This window comes from Papio anubis, chromosome 8 (genome assembly GCF_008728515.1).
Source record: "Papio anubis isolate 15944 chromosome 8, Panubis1.0, whole genome shotgun sequence".
Taxonomy (NCBI): Eukaryota; Metazoa; Chordata; class Mammalia; order Primates; family Cercopithecidae; genus Papio; species Papio anubis.
The window spans coordinates 125,133,991-125,150,092 of NC_044983.1; the positions used below are offsets into that span (position 1 = coordinate 125,133,991).

The window sequence follows — 16,102 nt, forward strand, 5'->3', positions numbered from 1 at the left end:
ATGGAGAACAGTTTGGACCTTCCTTAAAAAGCTAAAAATAGAGCTGCCATACAACCCAGCAACCTCTCTACTGGGTATACACCCAAAAGAAAGAACAACAGTATATTGATGAGATATCTGCACTCCCATGTTTGTTGCAGCACTGTTCACAATAGCCAAGATTGGGAAACAATGCAAGTGTCCATCAACAAATGAACAGTTAAACAAAATGTGGTACATATACATAACAGAGTACTACTCAACCATAAAAAAGAATGAGATCGGCTGGGCACGGTGGCTCACGCCTGTAATCCCAGCACTTTGGGAGGCTGAGGCGGGTGGATCACCTGAGGTCAGGAGTTCAAGACCAGCCTGACCAACATGGAGAAATCCCGTCTCTACTAAAAATACAAAATTAGCCGGATGTGGTGGCACATGCCTTTAATCCCAGCTACTCGGGAGGCTGAGGCAGGAGAATCGCTTGAAGCCAGGAAGTGGAGGTTGCAGTGAGCCAAGATCACGCTGTTGCACTCCAGCCTGGGCAACAACAGCAAAACTCCATCTCAAAAAAAAAAAAAAAAAAGAGATCCTGTCATTCGCAACAACATAGATGGGACTAGAGGTGATTAAGTAAATAAACCAGGCACAAAAAGACAAACTTTACATGTTCTCACTTATTTATGAGAGCTAAACATTAAGACAATTGAAGTTATGGAGATAGAGAGTCAAATGATGGTTACCAGAGGCTGGGAAGGGTATTAGGAGGTGGGAGGGAGGTGGGGATGGTTAATGAGTACCAAAAAAATAGTTAGACTGAATAAGATCTAGTATTTCTGAATAAGATCTAGTATTTGATAGCACAACGGGGTGACTATAGTCAATAATTGTACAGTTAAAAATAGCTAAAACAGTATAATTGTATTGTCACAATTAAGAGTATAATTGTATTGTTACAATTAAAACAAATAGGAATAGGATTTCCTAACTATAGGAATTCGGTTTTTGAACATTCTAAATATGTTCAATAATGAAGAGAGTCAGAATTTTCAACAGTTCATGTAAAAGTCCTGATGTGACCATTTCAATTCTGTCTGATATGGGCCACATAAGAGCTCACTGGAGAACAGAGAATAACAAGAACATAAGAAGCTTCTCCAAGAGTGGAAGTGTACAACAATGTATCAAAGATATATTCCTCAGCCTTACATGCTATCAGGAATTCTCCATTATTAAAAAGAACTTAACTTCCTTTTCAGTCAAATTATGTAGGAAAAGAAAATTCTTTGACTCATTTCACAAACCCATCCTGAACATTTTTGTCGCTGATGATGGTACCTTTTCTTTTTCATCCCCGATCCCATTAGGACTTACCAGATTATATATCCTTTTGTCCTGTAGAGAAATAGCACAATTGGCTGGGCGCAGTGGCTCACGTCTGTAATCCCAGCACTTTAGGAGGCTGAAGCTGGTGGATCACAAGGTCAGGAGTTCAAGATCAGCCTGGCCAAGATGGTGAAACCCCGTCTCTACTGAAAATGCAAAAATTAGCCAGGAGTGGTGGCAGGCACCTGTAATACCAGTTACTTGGGAGGCTGAGGCAGAGAACTGCTTGAACCCAGGAGGCAGAGGTTGCAGTTAGCTGAGATCGCACCACTGCCCTCCAGCCTGGGCGACTCCGTCTCAAAAGAAAAAAAAAAAGAGAGAAAGAGAAATAGCACAATTGAGTGGGGCCCCTTCCAGTCTTCAGATCTCCTGCAGTCAAGCAGAAATTGTCAGACAAATTCCAGGACCAGGTCAATGTGATTCTGCTCACTGTTCTCTTCTCAACAACGGGTCCCTGATTCAATTTCCAATCCTGGAAAAATAAGCACAGGGAGGGCCCTCTTCATTTCCAGAAGAGTAAGTCTGGAACCAGTTCTGGATCACAGAACCTTAGCTCTCAAGTCCTTCTCAGCCAAAAATCTGTGGAACAAAATCAAGTAGCATCTAATTATGTATCTCCTGAATCAGAATTTAAAAGGTTTCTTCAGCGTCACACCCATTTCCTTTCACATACAGAACTAGCTGAGCAAGTCTTTGATTCATGGATTCCCAGCAACTGTAGCTGTAACAACTTCTTTGGCTCGCGTTCCTCTGGCATATGTGTTGAATTTAGAATTCAATCATTGGACACCAGGAAAGGCAACTTCAACAGGAGGGACAGGCACCAGTGCCAGGGCCCTGGGAAGTACGTCTGAACTGCCTACATGTGGAGCTCTGTACAACAGGAATTACTGTGCTTAATGCTTCCTCTGTATTAAGTACCATGCATGTATTATCTAAATCCATTCTTGCAACAATCTTTATTTTAAAGATAAATAAAAAGGGGATTTGTGAAAAGAATTAAAAACTTGCCTGAAACCCATGTTCTTTCCAATTATTCCCTATGTGTTTCAAGATGAAGTAAAGTGCCTATAGGAGGAGAAACTGTATAAACAGGATTGCTATACCTTTAAGTTTTGAGTAACTTCCTGGAACTGACACTCAATACAACAACATTCCTTTCAGCTGACAGTATTCCACAATGCATTTACTTTACTTTTGTTTTCTTTTAATATTCAAAAAAGTCTTATGCCTTGCCTTTCCACTATAAGAACCTGATATGCACTTCACTTAGGACAAAGCTCAGACTGTACTTTCTGCATATCACCAGCAGACACAATGTACCAAATTAAATTTCACATTCTATAATTTTCATTGTAAAAACTATAGACATACATAACCCTTTTGTGTACCAACATTCTACAGGCCCCAACCTGCTACTGGGTAATTCAGAAGTCGGAGGAAAGTAATTTAGCTGTTTGGGAACAGTTATGTGAGTCACATCAACTTACATAACCGATAAAGAAAAGCTCTCTAAAAGAAAGTGATATTTATTCAAGAATGAGCATTGCAATGGGAATATGCATGCCATCACAAACTATGTGTGTATTCAGAGAAGGGTGAATACACTGTAAGGGAAGAAAAAAGTTGTAAAGAGAAAAATAAGAAGGATTGCACAATTGTTTTGAATCGATTATCTTTGGTTACAAGGATCAGTAACAAAGGTGGCACCAGTCCAAGGTTAGACAGGCAGTTGGTGGGCAGATGTCCTGGCAGAAGTATTTTTTGTTTAAGGTTGCAGTAGCCTTTGTGCAAAGCTTTGGATTTTGGTTTTGTTTTGTCTTTAATTTTTATGGGTTCATAGATTTATATACTTATTTATGGTATATAGGGGATATTTTAAGACAGGCATACAATGTATAATAATCACACCAGGGTAAATGAGGTATCCATCATCTAAGACTTTTTGTTTGTTTGTTTACAATATAATTATACTCTTTTAGTTATTTTTAAGTGTACAATTAATTATTGACTATTGTCACCCTGTTGTGTTATCAGATATTAGATCTTATTCATTCTAAATTTTTTTGTACTCATTAACCATTCCCCCTACCCCTGCACACCCACCTCATTACACTTCCCAGCCTCTGATAACCATCCTTTTATTCTCTATCTCCATAAGTTCAATTGTTTTAATTTTTAGCTTTCACAAATAAGAGAGAACATGTAAAGTTTGTCTTTCTGTGCTTGGCTTATTTCACTTAACATAATGACCTCCAGTTCCATCCATGTTGCTGCAAATGACAGGATCTCATTCTTTTGGTTGTAGAGTCAGGGTTTTACCATGTTGCCCAGGCTGATCTCAAACTTTCAGGCTCAAGTGATCTACCTGCCTCAGTCTTTCAAAGTACTAGGATTGCAGGCATAAGCCTCCACACCCAGATTAAAGTTTTTTAAAAATACAAATACTTTACAGTGCTGCCAATAATGCAGTAAAACCAGAACTCATATAAATATTGGTAGGAACATAAGCTGTACGATATTTCTAAGCTTGTAGTAGTAGGTATTAAAATCATTTTTTGACATTCTTTTCTTTGAATCAGTAATTTTGCACATACAAATATGTCTTAAGAAGATAATCCAAAAGGTAAGCAAATATTTAGGTATAGATACTTATTATGGCATTATTATGATACTAAAGAACTGAGGGTACCTAAATTACTAACATTATGGAAATTAAGTTGGAGCAATAACCTAAGTTTTATTCTGCATCCTGGAGCAGAGTGGGGAAGGAGTCCTTGTCCTCTCCCTTCCCAAATGCTGAGTCCCAGCTGGAGATCATCCTGGTTCATCTGGGTTCAGCTCTTCTGAGACAAGGGAATGCCCTCACCCCATCATTCACTCTCACACTCTGCTGCCTGTATCTACAACATCACTATATCTGGTCAAGGGAGCGTCCTGGTGTCAGTTACCACCTATTGGTGGCCATAAACAGAAAAAGGCTAAACCCTCTAAACTTGTGCACTTAGCAGACTCTGCTTCTACAAAGACCAACCATATTCAAAGCAGCTCTCTAATGAGGACTAGGCATGAGAATCGGATTCACCCTTTAGAGAGAGGTCAGAGACTCCTGCCGAGGGCACCAGGAAATAGTGGTGCTCTTCAAGATCATGGTGAACCATACGATGATTTTAATTTAGACAGAGAAAGAAAAGAAACTCCATTTTCAAAAATAGCATATATCATATGTGTTGACAAGCGGGAAGTGAATGAAATCAGGTTAACTTGGTAGCAGAGCCTGCAAGTCACGACCTGACCACTAGGAGGCGAGCGAGGCATCTCTGAACACAATCTGGGCCTAGGGGACAAGGAAAACCAACCTGGATTGTGCCAGTGAAGGAAACACTGGCCGGACACCAAGGACTTAACCCTCACAGCAAGTCAAGAAGGAAAATAATGTGCGGAAATGTTCAATAATTTCCAAAAGCCTCTGCTGTGTAATTTCAGAGGAAATTCGAATCCCTCTTTAAGTATCAGCTGTTGGGAAAATATAATTAAAAACAAAATATTCTTCCAACCCAGAAAACCTGTGTCCAAAGGTAGTAGAAAAAGAAAACACTTTTTTTAATTGAATAAACATTAAACCACAAGCAATCCACTAAGAGACTGCAAAGACAAGGATAAAATTGTATTCTTTATATACACAAGCAGATATCACCAATTACATACTTGTTTTCAAGATAAGCAACAACTAGTCCCCAAGTATGAGGATCTGACAGCACCATCTGTCAGACACGGCGCATCCCAGATTCACCTGGTAATTGGTGTGACCACCTGTTAGCAAATTGGCTTTATCCAGAGAAAAAACAAATCTCTAATATCTTTATGACAGGAGGGAATTTTGCAATGTGAAGTAAGACACACCCCCTCCCCACCGCACCCAGTTCGGGTCCTGTCTTCCCACAGAAAATAGAAGATAGGGTTGTTTCCATTTGAAAGACAGGTTCTCAGATCCTTGAGAAAGACATTCCTGAGTCATCAAGCTGATAAATAACCTATCTAGTTTTCAAAAAGATTTATATATGTTTTCTTTTTTCTGAGACAGGATCTCACTTTGTCACCCAGGCTGGATTGCAGTGGTGCAATCACAGTTCACTGCAGTCACTAACTCTCAGGCAAAAGCGATCCTCCCATCTCAGCCTCCCAGATAGCCAGAACTGCAGGTACACAACACCACACCCGGCTAATTTTTGTATTATTTGTAGAGACAGTGTTTCACTGTGTTGCCCAGGCTGGTTTTGAAGTCCTGAGTTCAAGTGATTCACCCTCCTCAGTCTCCCAAAGTGCTGTGATTACAGGCGTGAGCCACCACGCCTTATCTATACATTTCAAAGAGAAGAGAAAGTACTTACAAGTTTTCTAAATTTAAGAAAAAGGAGGCCAGGAAACCCTCTTCCCTTACATTCCACTGGGAGAATTAGCCTTATTTTTAATTTCTATTTGTCTTTACACAGCCTTCTCTAGCAAATAATGGAAACGAGACCTTCTCTCCCTGGCTGACGCAAGGAATGGAGTTGCATGTCCCGCAATGCAACTGATACCGATTTATCTTCACCTTATCCAGTTCAACAGGATCTTTCCTCTCACCTGACAACACGCTCAGGTCTCTGCCATAAACCATCTTCTCCAAGTGCCCCCCCTACCCCATTAGTTGTCACCTCCTCCCACCCATTGTCCCCTCACAGCCAACATGTTTCAACAGTCATTTACACACTGGGTTGCCACTTCCTCCCCTGGCATTACCATACACCTCAACCACTGCAGGCCACCCTCCGGTGAATTTACTCATAAGCCACTAACAAACACGGCTTGATCACTCCATCATAGGAACTCTCTTCTCCCTGGATACCAAGACACCACGGTCTGTGGGGTCTCTTTTTATTGGATTCTATCCTGTCCCTTTCAAAGGCTCTTTTCCCCTCCTGAACACTTAACTTTCAGTCTTATGCTATCCTCAGACATCAATACATTTCTCTCCATAGATTCGAAATCACCCAAGAAGATGGCGGGCTTGGGAGTGGAGGAGGGAAGGAGTCCCCATGACAGCAAGACCAAGGGCAACAGGAGGACAAGCCTGCATGACAAGGGAGGGAGGAAGCCAATCTTCTTTACCTTACAAAGGCAGTTCTCCAGTGTTAGAGGGCAGAATGATCACCAGAAGGGCCTATTTTAAATGTAGGTTCCGGCTGGGCATAGTGGCTCACACCTATAATCCCAGCAATTTGGGAGGCCAAGGCAGGTGGATCACTTGAGGTCAGGAGTTCAAGACCAGCCTGGCCAACATGGTGAAACCCCATCGCTACTAAAAAAATACAAAAATTAGCCTGGTGTGGTGGCACATGCCTATAATCCCAGCTACTTGAGAGGCTGAGGCAGGGGAATCGTTTGAACCTGGGAGGCGGAGGTTGCAGTGAGCCAAGGTCATGCCACTACACTCCAGCCTGGGTGACAAAGCAAGACTCCATCAAAATAAAATTAAAATAAAATAAAATAAAATAAAATATGCAGGTTGCAAGGCCTTCTTTCAGAGAGCCTGATTCAGAAGATACAGTGAGGTCAGAGATCAATTTAACAATCGTTCCAGATGACTCTAATGCCAGGGGTGGGGAGCCAGGCCACACTGAGAAAAGCTGCCATACCTGGTCTGACAGAGGCAGCCAGGGAGGCTGCAGCGCAGAGCCCATGAAAGACTAAGCAGCAGTGACCTCAGCATCCTTTGGCTTTCCTAACTAGGTGGCTCCTTCTTTCAGCCAGTCTTTTCATCTCAGATGACAATAAGCATAAAATCTTTTAAGTAGGGGAGTTTCAGAGCTGGGCAGGTCCTCTGCCTGGACCCTGGGCCCTGCTGAGCCCTGACCCCCTGCTGATATCGCTTGGGTATTTGTCCCCTCCAAATCTCATGTTGAAATGTGATTCCTAATGTTGGAGGTGGAGCCTGGTGGGAGGTAATTGGATCGTTGGGGCCCCGGGGAACCGGAGGGGGGTGGATCTCTCACAAATGGGTTAGTTCCACTCCCTTGGTGATAAATGAGTTCTCGCTTAGTTAGATCATTCAAAACCTGGTTGTTTAAAACAGTCTGGGACCTCTCCCTTCTATTAATCTCTCTCTCTCTTGCTCCTGCTCTTGCCATGTGACATACTGGCTTCCCTTCACCTTCCGTTATAATTGGAAACTTCCTGAGGCCTTCACCACAAGCAAATGCTGGCACCACACTTCGGGTACAGCCTGCAGAACCATGAGCCAATTAAACCTCTTTTTGAAAAAATAAATTACCCAGTCTCAAGCATTTCTTTATAGCAATGCAAGAATAGCCTAATAAAGGCCTCAACACCATTTCAGAAGTCATCCAAGAGCCCCTCCCATTAGAGGCCCAGAGGCCTAGGAGGAAATAATGGTTTCATAGACCAGGCCCAGGGTCCCGCAGCCCTGCACATTCTCAGGACACGGCTTCCCTCATCCTTGCCACTCCAGCTCCTTCCTTGGCACAAAGGGGCCCAGGTACAGCTTGGGCCACCAGTCCTGAGGGCACAAGCCTTAAGCCTTGGTGGCTTCCACATGGTGTTAAGTCTGCAGATGCTCCAAATGCAAGTGTGAAGAAGGCTTGACAGCTTCCACCTAGATTTCAGAGGATGTATGGAAAAGCCTGGGTACCCAGGAAGAAATCTGCCACAGGGGCAGAGCCCCCCAAAGAGAAATTCTACTAGAGTGTTGCCAAGGGGAAATGTGGCTTTGGAGCCCACACACAGAGTTGCTACCAGGGCACTGCCTACTAGAGCTGTGGGAAGGGAGCTACTGCCTCCAGACCCCAGAATGGTAGCTTCATGCAGCTTACGCCCTCTGCCTGGAAAAGCTGCAAGCACTCAACTCCAACCCATGAAAGCAGACGTGAGGGCTGCCCAAGACTTTGGGATCCCATCCCTTGCACCAGAATGCAGCACATGGAGTCAAGAATTATGTTGGAGCTTTAATATGTAATGCCTTCCCTGCTGGGTTTCAGACCTGTATGGGGCCTATTACTCCTTTATTTTGGTCAATTTCTCTCTTTTGGAATGGGAATGTGTACTCGATGCCTGTACGCCCATTGTGTCTTGGGAGTCAGTAACTTGTTTTTGATCTCACAGGTTCCTAGGCAGAAGGAGCTCATCTCCAGATGAGACTTTGGACTTTGAGACATGGGACTTTTGAGTTGATCCTGGAATGAGTTAAGGCTTTGGGGGACTACTGTGAAGGTATGAATAGATATTGAAATGTGAGAAGGACCTGAGATTTGTGGGACCAGGAGTGAAATGATATGGTTTGGATGTTAGTACCCTCCAAATCTCGTGTTGAAATGTGATTCCCAACGTTGGAAGTGGGACCTGGTGGGAGGCGACTTGCCCATGGGGGCGGATCTCTCACAAATGGTTTAGCTCTATCCCCTTGGTGATAAGTGAGCTCTTGCTCAGTTAGCTCACATGAGATCTGTTGTTTAAAAGAGTCTGGGACCTCCCCCTTCTCTCTGCCTTGCTCCCACTCTTGTCATGTGACATGCTGGCTCCCCTTCATCTTCTGCCATGATTGGAAACTTCCTGAGGCCTTCATCAGAAACAGATGCTGGCATCATGCTTCCTGTACAGCCTGCAGAACTGTGAGCCAAAGAAACCTCTTTTCTTTATAAATTACCCAACCTCGGGTATTGCTTTACAGTGATGCAAAAACAGCCTAATACAGATGCTCCTAAGAGCCCTGCTGGGGGCCCAGCCCCCAGTGACCCACAAGGAACCTTTCCTAGACAGGCTCCTATACCACCTGCCATTCTCACCTAGCTCTGACCATCCACAACCCTTGGGGACACAGGGAATCCAACCTTTCTCCTCTGAACTCTAGGATAGAGGTGTGTGTGTGTGTGTGTGTGTGTGTGTTGGGTTGGGTTGGGGGCTACCTGGGGCTCCACCTCTCTCATAGTGGTTAGAGGTAAGAAATAAGGTGGAAGAAGAGGGACTTGGAAAGAGGAGAAGAGGGAAACGGAAGAGAGGAAGAGGGAGAGGAGACAAGTCTTGGTGAGGGAGCAGTGCTTTCTCCTTCCAAAACAATTGTGGATGCACACAGAGCTCCAACATGCCATCTGCAAAGAGGTTTCTGGTTGATACTTAAAGGAATGGAGGTGCCTGGCTCATACTGATGGGGAGTAACATAGCATTTCAGGGATGTTCTCTCACCAAGGAACTGTGCCCACTTTCTGGTTGGTATGATGCCTGAGGCAGATTTCAAGCATCTACAAGATGAGTTTTCTCAAGAAAAGGAGGCACTGGCCCAGCTCTCAACAAACCTTCAAGGTGTCATGTTCTATAGTATCCTGGTCATGCTTGAGGAGAGAGGAGCTCTCTTCATGGACAGTGAAGGGTTTCACAGCTGCCTAGGGAGATCAAAGCTGTAAAGAGACAGGTTTGGGAGATATGACCACCAAGACATATGGGGGAGGAGGAATGAGCAAGATGCCAGAGCAATGAGAAGGACAGGGGACGCTGGCCCAAGGCATAATCAGGGCCAGGGAGTGCAGCCCCACATAAGGAGGCTGCTTGGAATTTCCTGGGGGAGATAGAGAGCCCTCACCCTCACCCCTTGGTCATCACCTATAGATACAGAAGATATAGGCAAATTATATGATTTATGGTATTACGATTATTACCAATAATACTTGCCTCCTGTAGTTAGAACCGGGTCCCTCAGATTCTTTGGATGGCCTTGGCAGTGCCATCCTAAATGAGCTGGGAGAGAACTCATGCAACCCATGGCTCAACCCAAGACCCTACCTCGTCTACCTCCTTGAAGCAGTAATGGGTGACCGTGATTTTGGGGAAGGGTGGAAGAGTCACAAGATTGGCCCTCGACCTCATGAAAGGAATGGGTTATATGCCACCTCTCCAAAGTCCTTCCCATATTGTGATCTGTCAACCTCACATCACACCTCTCTCCAAGGTCAGGGTGCTCACTGGGATAACTCACCAGTAATGCAGACCGACCCTGAGGCCTGGAAAGTAACCGGCCATTGATCATGGAAGGTGTCCTTGGAGGTGGATGACTCCAGGCTCCAGCCTCAGAGTCCCAGCCTCTGGGCCGTTTTATTCAGCATCCTGGAGGCCCTCCCAAGAGCAGAGAGGGGAAGGATTCCCTCCTCAGGAGTCTTCAGTTCCTTGAGAGCGCTAGCCTGCCTTGCCTGGGGGAGACAAAGTGACTCAGAGCCTAGGCAAGCCCTCTCGCTGTGAGAGCAGGGTCACAGGTGTGACAGCCACCTTTCACTTAGGTAGCTTTGCTGTCCCCAACACTTGCATTCCCAGTCACCTCTCTCTTCCCAGGAGCCAGTCTTTCCCTCCCCACATCCCATCTCCCGTATCTCTAATGTCCCACCCAAGCAGATGAGACGGAAAGATCGACTAAGGCTTGAGCTCAAAGCCTATGAAGTGGAAAAGGACACTTCAGCTTCCTCCTGCTCCCCAGGAGATCGTGTCTCATTCATATTTTCTGTTTTCACCTATATTGAAAATGTTCTGGGGTGTTTTTTGTTTGCTTTTTAAATCACAATAATTAGCTCTGGGTGTTTCACATTTATTTTTTCTTTCTACCCAGGGGGGGAAAAAAAAACCAGAATGGTACATTCCAGAAGTTTCCCATGTCTCTAGGGGCACGGAAGTGGCCAGGGAGAGCACTGCTTTCAAGGGAAGATAGGGGTCATGCCCTAGGCAGCACACACTTCTCCCCTCCCCTGTTCTACAAGCTGAAGGTTTTTTGTGTCGTCTTTCAGAATTGACTCACTCCTGTTCCTAGCGCCTCTACAGCAGTCAGTTATGAGCGACAGGAGAGTTTGCCAAGCTGAGAAGCACAGATTCATCCTCTCTCGCTTGCCATCTATGTCCTTGCCTTTTGGTAACTTCTGCTACTATTAAAAAAAATTGCTATTTAACATCCCTCGTATATTCTTATGTTCCCTTTCTCCCTTAAGGCAGTTATCTTTTGTAACCAAATAATCCTCAATTAAGAAAAATAATACAACCTCATCTCCTACTGAATATCTGGATATAAGATCCAGGAAGTCTCACTTTCACCTTTGAAAAAGGAGAGAGGGGAAGAAGAGAATTCGCGTTTACTAAGTATCTACCATGTGCTAAATTACATGCTGGACACTTTCACACAGCAATACATTTAATCTTCCATCCAGTTAAGAGATAGAATCCCCATCCTACAAATGAGGACGCCTGGACTCACAGGGGTCAGTAACTTTCCAAAGATCATAAAACTGGTAAGAGTCAGAGCTGGGATTCAAACCAATGTTTATCTCATCCCAAAGTCACTACTATACTATACTGTCTCTCCAGGGAGACAAAGGTTGGGGAAGAGAAAGAGACAGAGAGAGAAACTGATTCAGCACCAGGGATAGGGGACCCTCACTCAAAGTTACTTGAAAGTCTTGGCATGGCCACTCATGGTGGCTCCGCCTGTAATCCCAGCACTTTGGGAGGTCGAGAGGGGTGAATCACCTGAGGTCAGGAGTGCAAGACCTGCCTGGGCAACATGGTGAAACTCCGTCTCTACGAAAACACAAAAATTAACTGGGCGTGATGGTGGGCACCTGTAATCCCAGCTACTCAGGAGGCTGAGGCAGGAGAATTGCTTGAACCTGGAGGCAGAGGTTGCAGGGAGCCAAGGTAGTACTCCAGCCTGGGCTAGAGTGAGACTCTGTCTCCCCGCAGCTTTGGCCTACCCAAACCTTTCCCATTCGTTATCTCATTGCATCCTCATGCTACACATATGAAATAGATAGGACAAGTATCATCCTTGGCCAGACCTCAAAGTACATAGAGGTCAAGGGACCTGATTGGGATCGCACAGCATTCAGAGACAGAGCTGGTACTTACATCTGAGGCCAGAACTGCTTCCAGTTAACCATGGTCTTGAGTGGAATCCTCGACCTTACATGGAGAACACAAGAAGAAAAAGTCAGGAGTTCACAGGAGTTGTGTTATCTATTTTTAGAAGGTAATTAGAGATCACCTAGCCTACTCCTTTGCTTCTCTGAAGCTCAGAGAAGTGAGGTAGCTGCAGTGCCTCCCATGTCACCAGAGGCGTTGGTGACTGAGCTGGGCAAGGAAGCCTGTCCCAGGCTCCCACACCAGAGTCAGAGACCAATGATCCCAGGAATGCGTACTGAGGCCTTTCCTCCCACCGTCCCACCCATTATTGGATAGAATAACTTTCCAAAGGTCATGAAGCTAGTGAGAAATAGAGCTGCGGTTCAAACTAAGGCTTCTCTGACTCTGGCTCTGCTGTGCTTAAAGAGCAGTAGATTGAAAACCCCAGCTGTAGCCCCAGCAACACTTGAGGAGGAAAGGTAGAGGCCAGGCCTACATGGTGCCCTGGCTCAGTGGCCAGGGGAGGAAGCGGTCAGTGGTCAAGGAACACTAGCCACCAGCTCAAGGCAGGACATCCTCTTCTTATGAATCTTCCTCGGGTCCCCCAGACACTGCACAAGAGAAGCTCCAGCCAAACACACACCTTTATTCCTAAACAAAGGCAGCACTGCCTGCTCCTCCATCTCTCTATGTAGATCTCCCACTAAGGGTGTCACGGAGCCCAACCTGGTTATGAACCTGGTTATGAACATCCATGCTACAGCAAAGACAGATTCATCTGCTCAGGCTGCCGTTGCAAAATACCATAGACTTAGTGGCTTACACAATGGAAATTTCTCTTTCACAGTTCTGGAAGCTGGAAGTCCTAGATCAATGTACCAACATGGTCAGGTTTTGGTGAGGGCTCTTGTCGTAGCTTGTAGAAGTCCACCTTCTCACTGTGTCCTCTGGTGGAGACAGTGAGAGCTCTGGAGACAAGCTCTCTGGAGTCCCTTCCTATAAAGGCACTAATCCCATCATGAGAGCCCCGCCCTCATGACGTAATCTAACTCCAGAAGCACTCTTAAAGATCAAAGATTTCCAACATCACTGCAAGGGATTCAGTGTGAATTTGGAGGAGACACATACATTCAGACCACAACAAAGGGGAAACCAAATGCAAGCCCTGTGCTGTCTGTTGTGAGGCTGGTAGCTGGAAACCCAGATCTTTTTAGTTCATTTTTCCTTTTTTTTTTTTTTTTTTTTTGAGACAGAGTCTCACTCTGTCACCCAGGCTGGAGGGCAGGAAGCGATCTCGGCTCACTGCAACCTCCACCTCCCCGGTTTAAGCGATTCTCCTGCCTCAGCCTCCCGAGTAGCTGGGATTACAGGCACGCACCACCACGCCCAGCTAATTTTCGTATTTTTTAGTAGAGACAGAGTTTCACCATGTTGGCCAGGTTGGTCTCGAACTTCTGACCTCAAGTGATCCACCCACCTCGGCCTCCCAAAGTGTTGGGATTACAGGCGTGAGCCACTGCACCAGCCCGCAACCCAGATGTTAAAGTTGGAGAGAACTGGAGAACAAATGCAAGGTGCAGGAATGGCATGAGAACTGGCAGTCCTCATCGACGCAGGACCCAGCCTATTGAAACCCGGCACTGCAGGTCACTCTCGTCAGCCGCATTAGCAGTGGCCACAAGCGCAAACAGCCACCCTGGAGCTGTCCTTGCCAGACGCCTGTGCCCCCACCCGTGCTCTGCCAACTCACCATCGGCTCCTCCCGATTGTAGGTTATTTCTTCCTGCTCTGTTAACTCGGACTACACAGGAAGGCTCAGGCGGAAACTGTTTCTCAATGTGTAACCGCAGGGCGGCAGCAGAGAGCAGCAATAAAGATGCACTCTTTTTCTCAGCGACTTTGAAACTGGATTTTACTGATGGTGGCTTTTTGTTCATCTGTTTTTAAGTATAGCACAGAGGTTAAGACTGCAAACTTCATAGCTAGACTCCCTGGGTGCAAACCCTAGCGCTGTCACTTACCAGTTGTGTCAGGGGCAAGTCATTGAACCTGTGCTTCAAATTCCTATTGTTAAAATAGGGATAATCACGTTGTTGTAAATCCGCTGAGACATATGAAGCACCTGGCTGGCGCTTCGCACTCAGAAAGCGGGAGCTTGTGTTCGTATACAGAACTGTTCCAGGATGGCCTCCAGGGAACTTTACACTCAGGTTCCCCAAGCCTCTCCCATCCAAACAGGCCTGGTCCGAGAGTCCCTAGGATGGGCTCAGATCGGCCCCGCGGGTGCAGTTACTTTGGCTCAGCCGGCGCGTCTTTATGGAACTAACAGCAGGAAAAGCACCTCTTCAAGCAGAAGATAATCTGGGCCTGAGGGGTCACACAGAGGGACTCTGGGTCAATTAAGGCGGTCGGAGCTGGGGGACAGGGTTTGGAGAGAACAGAATCCCCTCCACTCTCAGGCTGACCCCAAGCCACCTCTGTCCTGGTTCTCCAAGTGCAGCAGCACCAGCCTCCCGGAGGAGTGGGGGGAGCTTGTTAGACCTGCACCTTCTGGGGCTCCATCCTGGACCTGCTCAGAAACTCTGGGGGCGAGCCCTCCTGGTGATTCTGATGCAGCTAACGTTTGGCAGCCACTGCAGTAAATAGATGGAGACTCCTGATTTTGGCTGGGAAATGGTCAGGTGTCCTCCTATAGCCCTTAATTTTTAGCAACAAAAATATTAGGATGCACAGGACACAGTACTTCACAGCCAGTAAGCTCAGCACTCTGGGATACCGAGGCGGGCAGGTTGCTTGAGCTCAGGAGTTCAAGACCAGCCTGGGCAACATGGTAAAACCCTGTTGTATTAGTTCGTTTTCATACTGTTACAAATAACTGCCCAAGACTGGGTAATTTATAAAGGAAAGCAGTTTAATTGACTCAGTTCAGCATGGCTGGGGAGGCCTCAGGAAACTTACAATTATGGTAGAAGGTGAAGGAGAAGCAAGGCACCATCTTCACCAGATGGCAGGAAGGAGAAGTGCAGAGAGAAGGTGGAGAAGAGCCCCCTATAAAACCATCAGCTCTCGTGACAACTCACTATCACGAGAACAGCATGTGGGAAACTGCCCCCATGATTCAATTACCTCCACCTGGTCTCTCCCTTGTCACGTGGGGATTACGGGAATTATAATTCAAAATGAGATATGGGTGGGGACACAAAGCCTAACCGTATTACCCATCTCTACAAAATAGTTAAAACTTAGCCAGGCATGGTGGTCCTGCCACCCAAGAGGCTTTTAAATTTTTTTTATTTAAAAATTAGCTGGGTGCACGTGTGGTCCCAGCTACTCGAGAGGTTGAGATGCGAGGATCACCTGAGCTCAGCAGGTCAAGGCTGCAGTGAGCCGTGATTGCGCCACTGCACTCCGGCCTGGGTACAGAGTGAGACCCTGTCTGTCTGTCTGCCTCTCTCTCTCTCTCTCTTGCTTTTATATATATATAAAGAGAAAGAGAGAGATATCAGGATACTTGATACACAAAGGGCAAGAGGCAGGTAGGGAGAAGAAGGCCGGGTGCCAAAATAATGGAATACCTGGATCTTCCAAAATTCCTGGTGAGTTGAGGACAGAAAATTTCAAATCAGAAGCGTGTAGAAGAAAATTGGAGCATCCATTGCTAGAATACACAAAAGCACAACAATTATTATACAAGACAAGAAGTGTTTCATATGAGATGGTCACAGTCACTTCAGCCTGGGGCAACCAGTGAAGACACAAGCCTTTTCTGTTCCTACACTACTTGATATTTCAATAGCCTTTGTTTCTCTTTGTT

The 16,102-nt window shown here is 45.7% G+C and overlaps 1 protein-coding gene across 5 annotated transcripts in view; it reads right to left on the reverse strand.

The window, feature by feature from the left end:
- The window catches only part of GSDMC (gasdermin C), a 50,094-nt gene extending 34,951 nt beyond the window's left edge, over window positions 1-15,143 (reverse strand). The window contains exons 1-3 of one of the 5 annotated variants that reach the window (XM_003903159.4): window positions 14,039-15,139; window positions 12,295-12,348; window positions 1,351-1,508 (exon numbers count right to left, since the gene is read on the reverse strand). Coding sequence is in view for 4 of the 5 variants with exons in the window: in XM_017962297.3 (XP_017817786.1) it covers window positions 12,295-12,326 (32 nt within the window). In the remaining variant the exon portion in view is untranslated. Of the gene's footprint in view, window positions 1-1,350; window positions 1,509-12,294; window positions 12,349-14,038 lie in introns of all 5 variants that reach the window. The other 4 variants (XM_017962297.3, XM_017962298.3, XM_017962299.3 and 1 more) reach the window with 4 other exon arrangements.
- Between the last annotated feature and the right edge of the window lie 959 nt (window positions 15,144-16,102).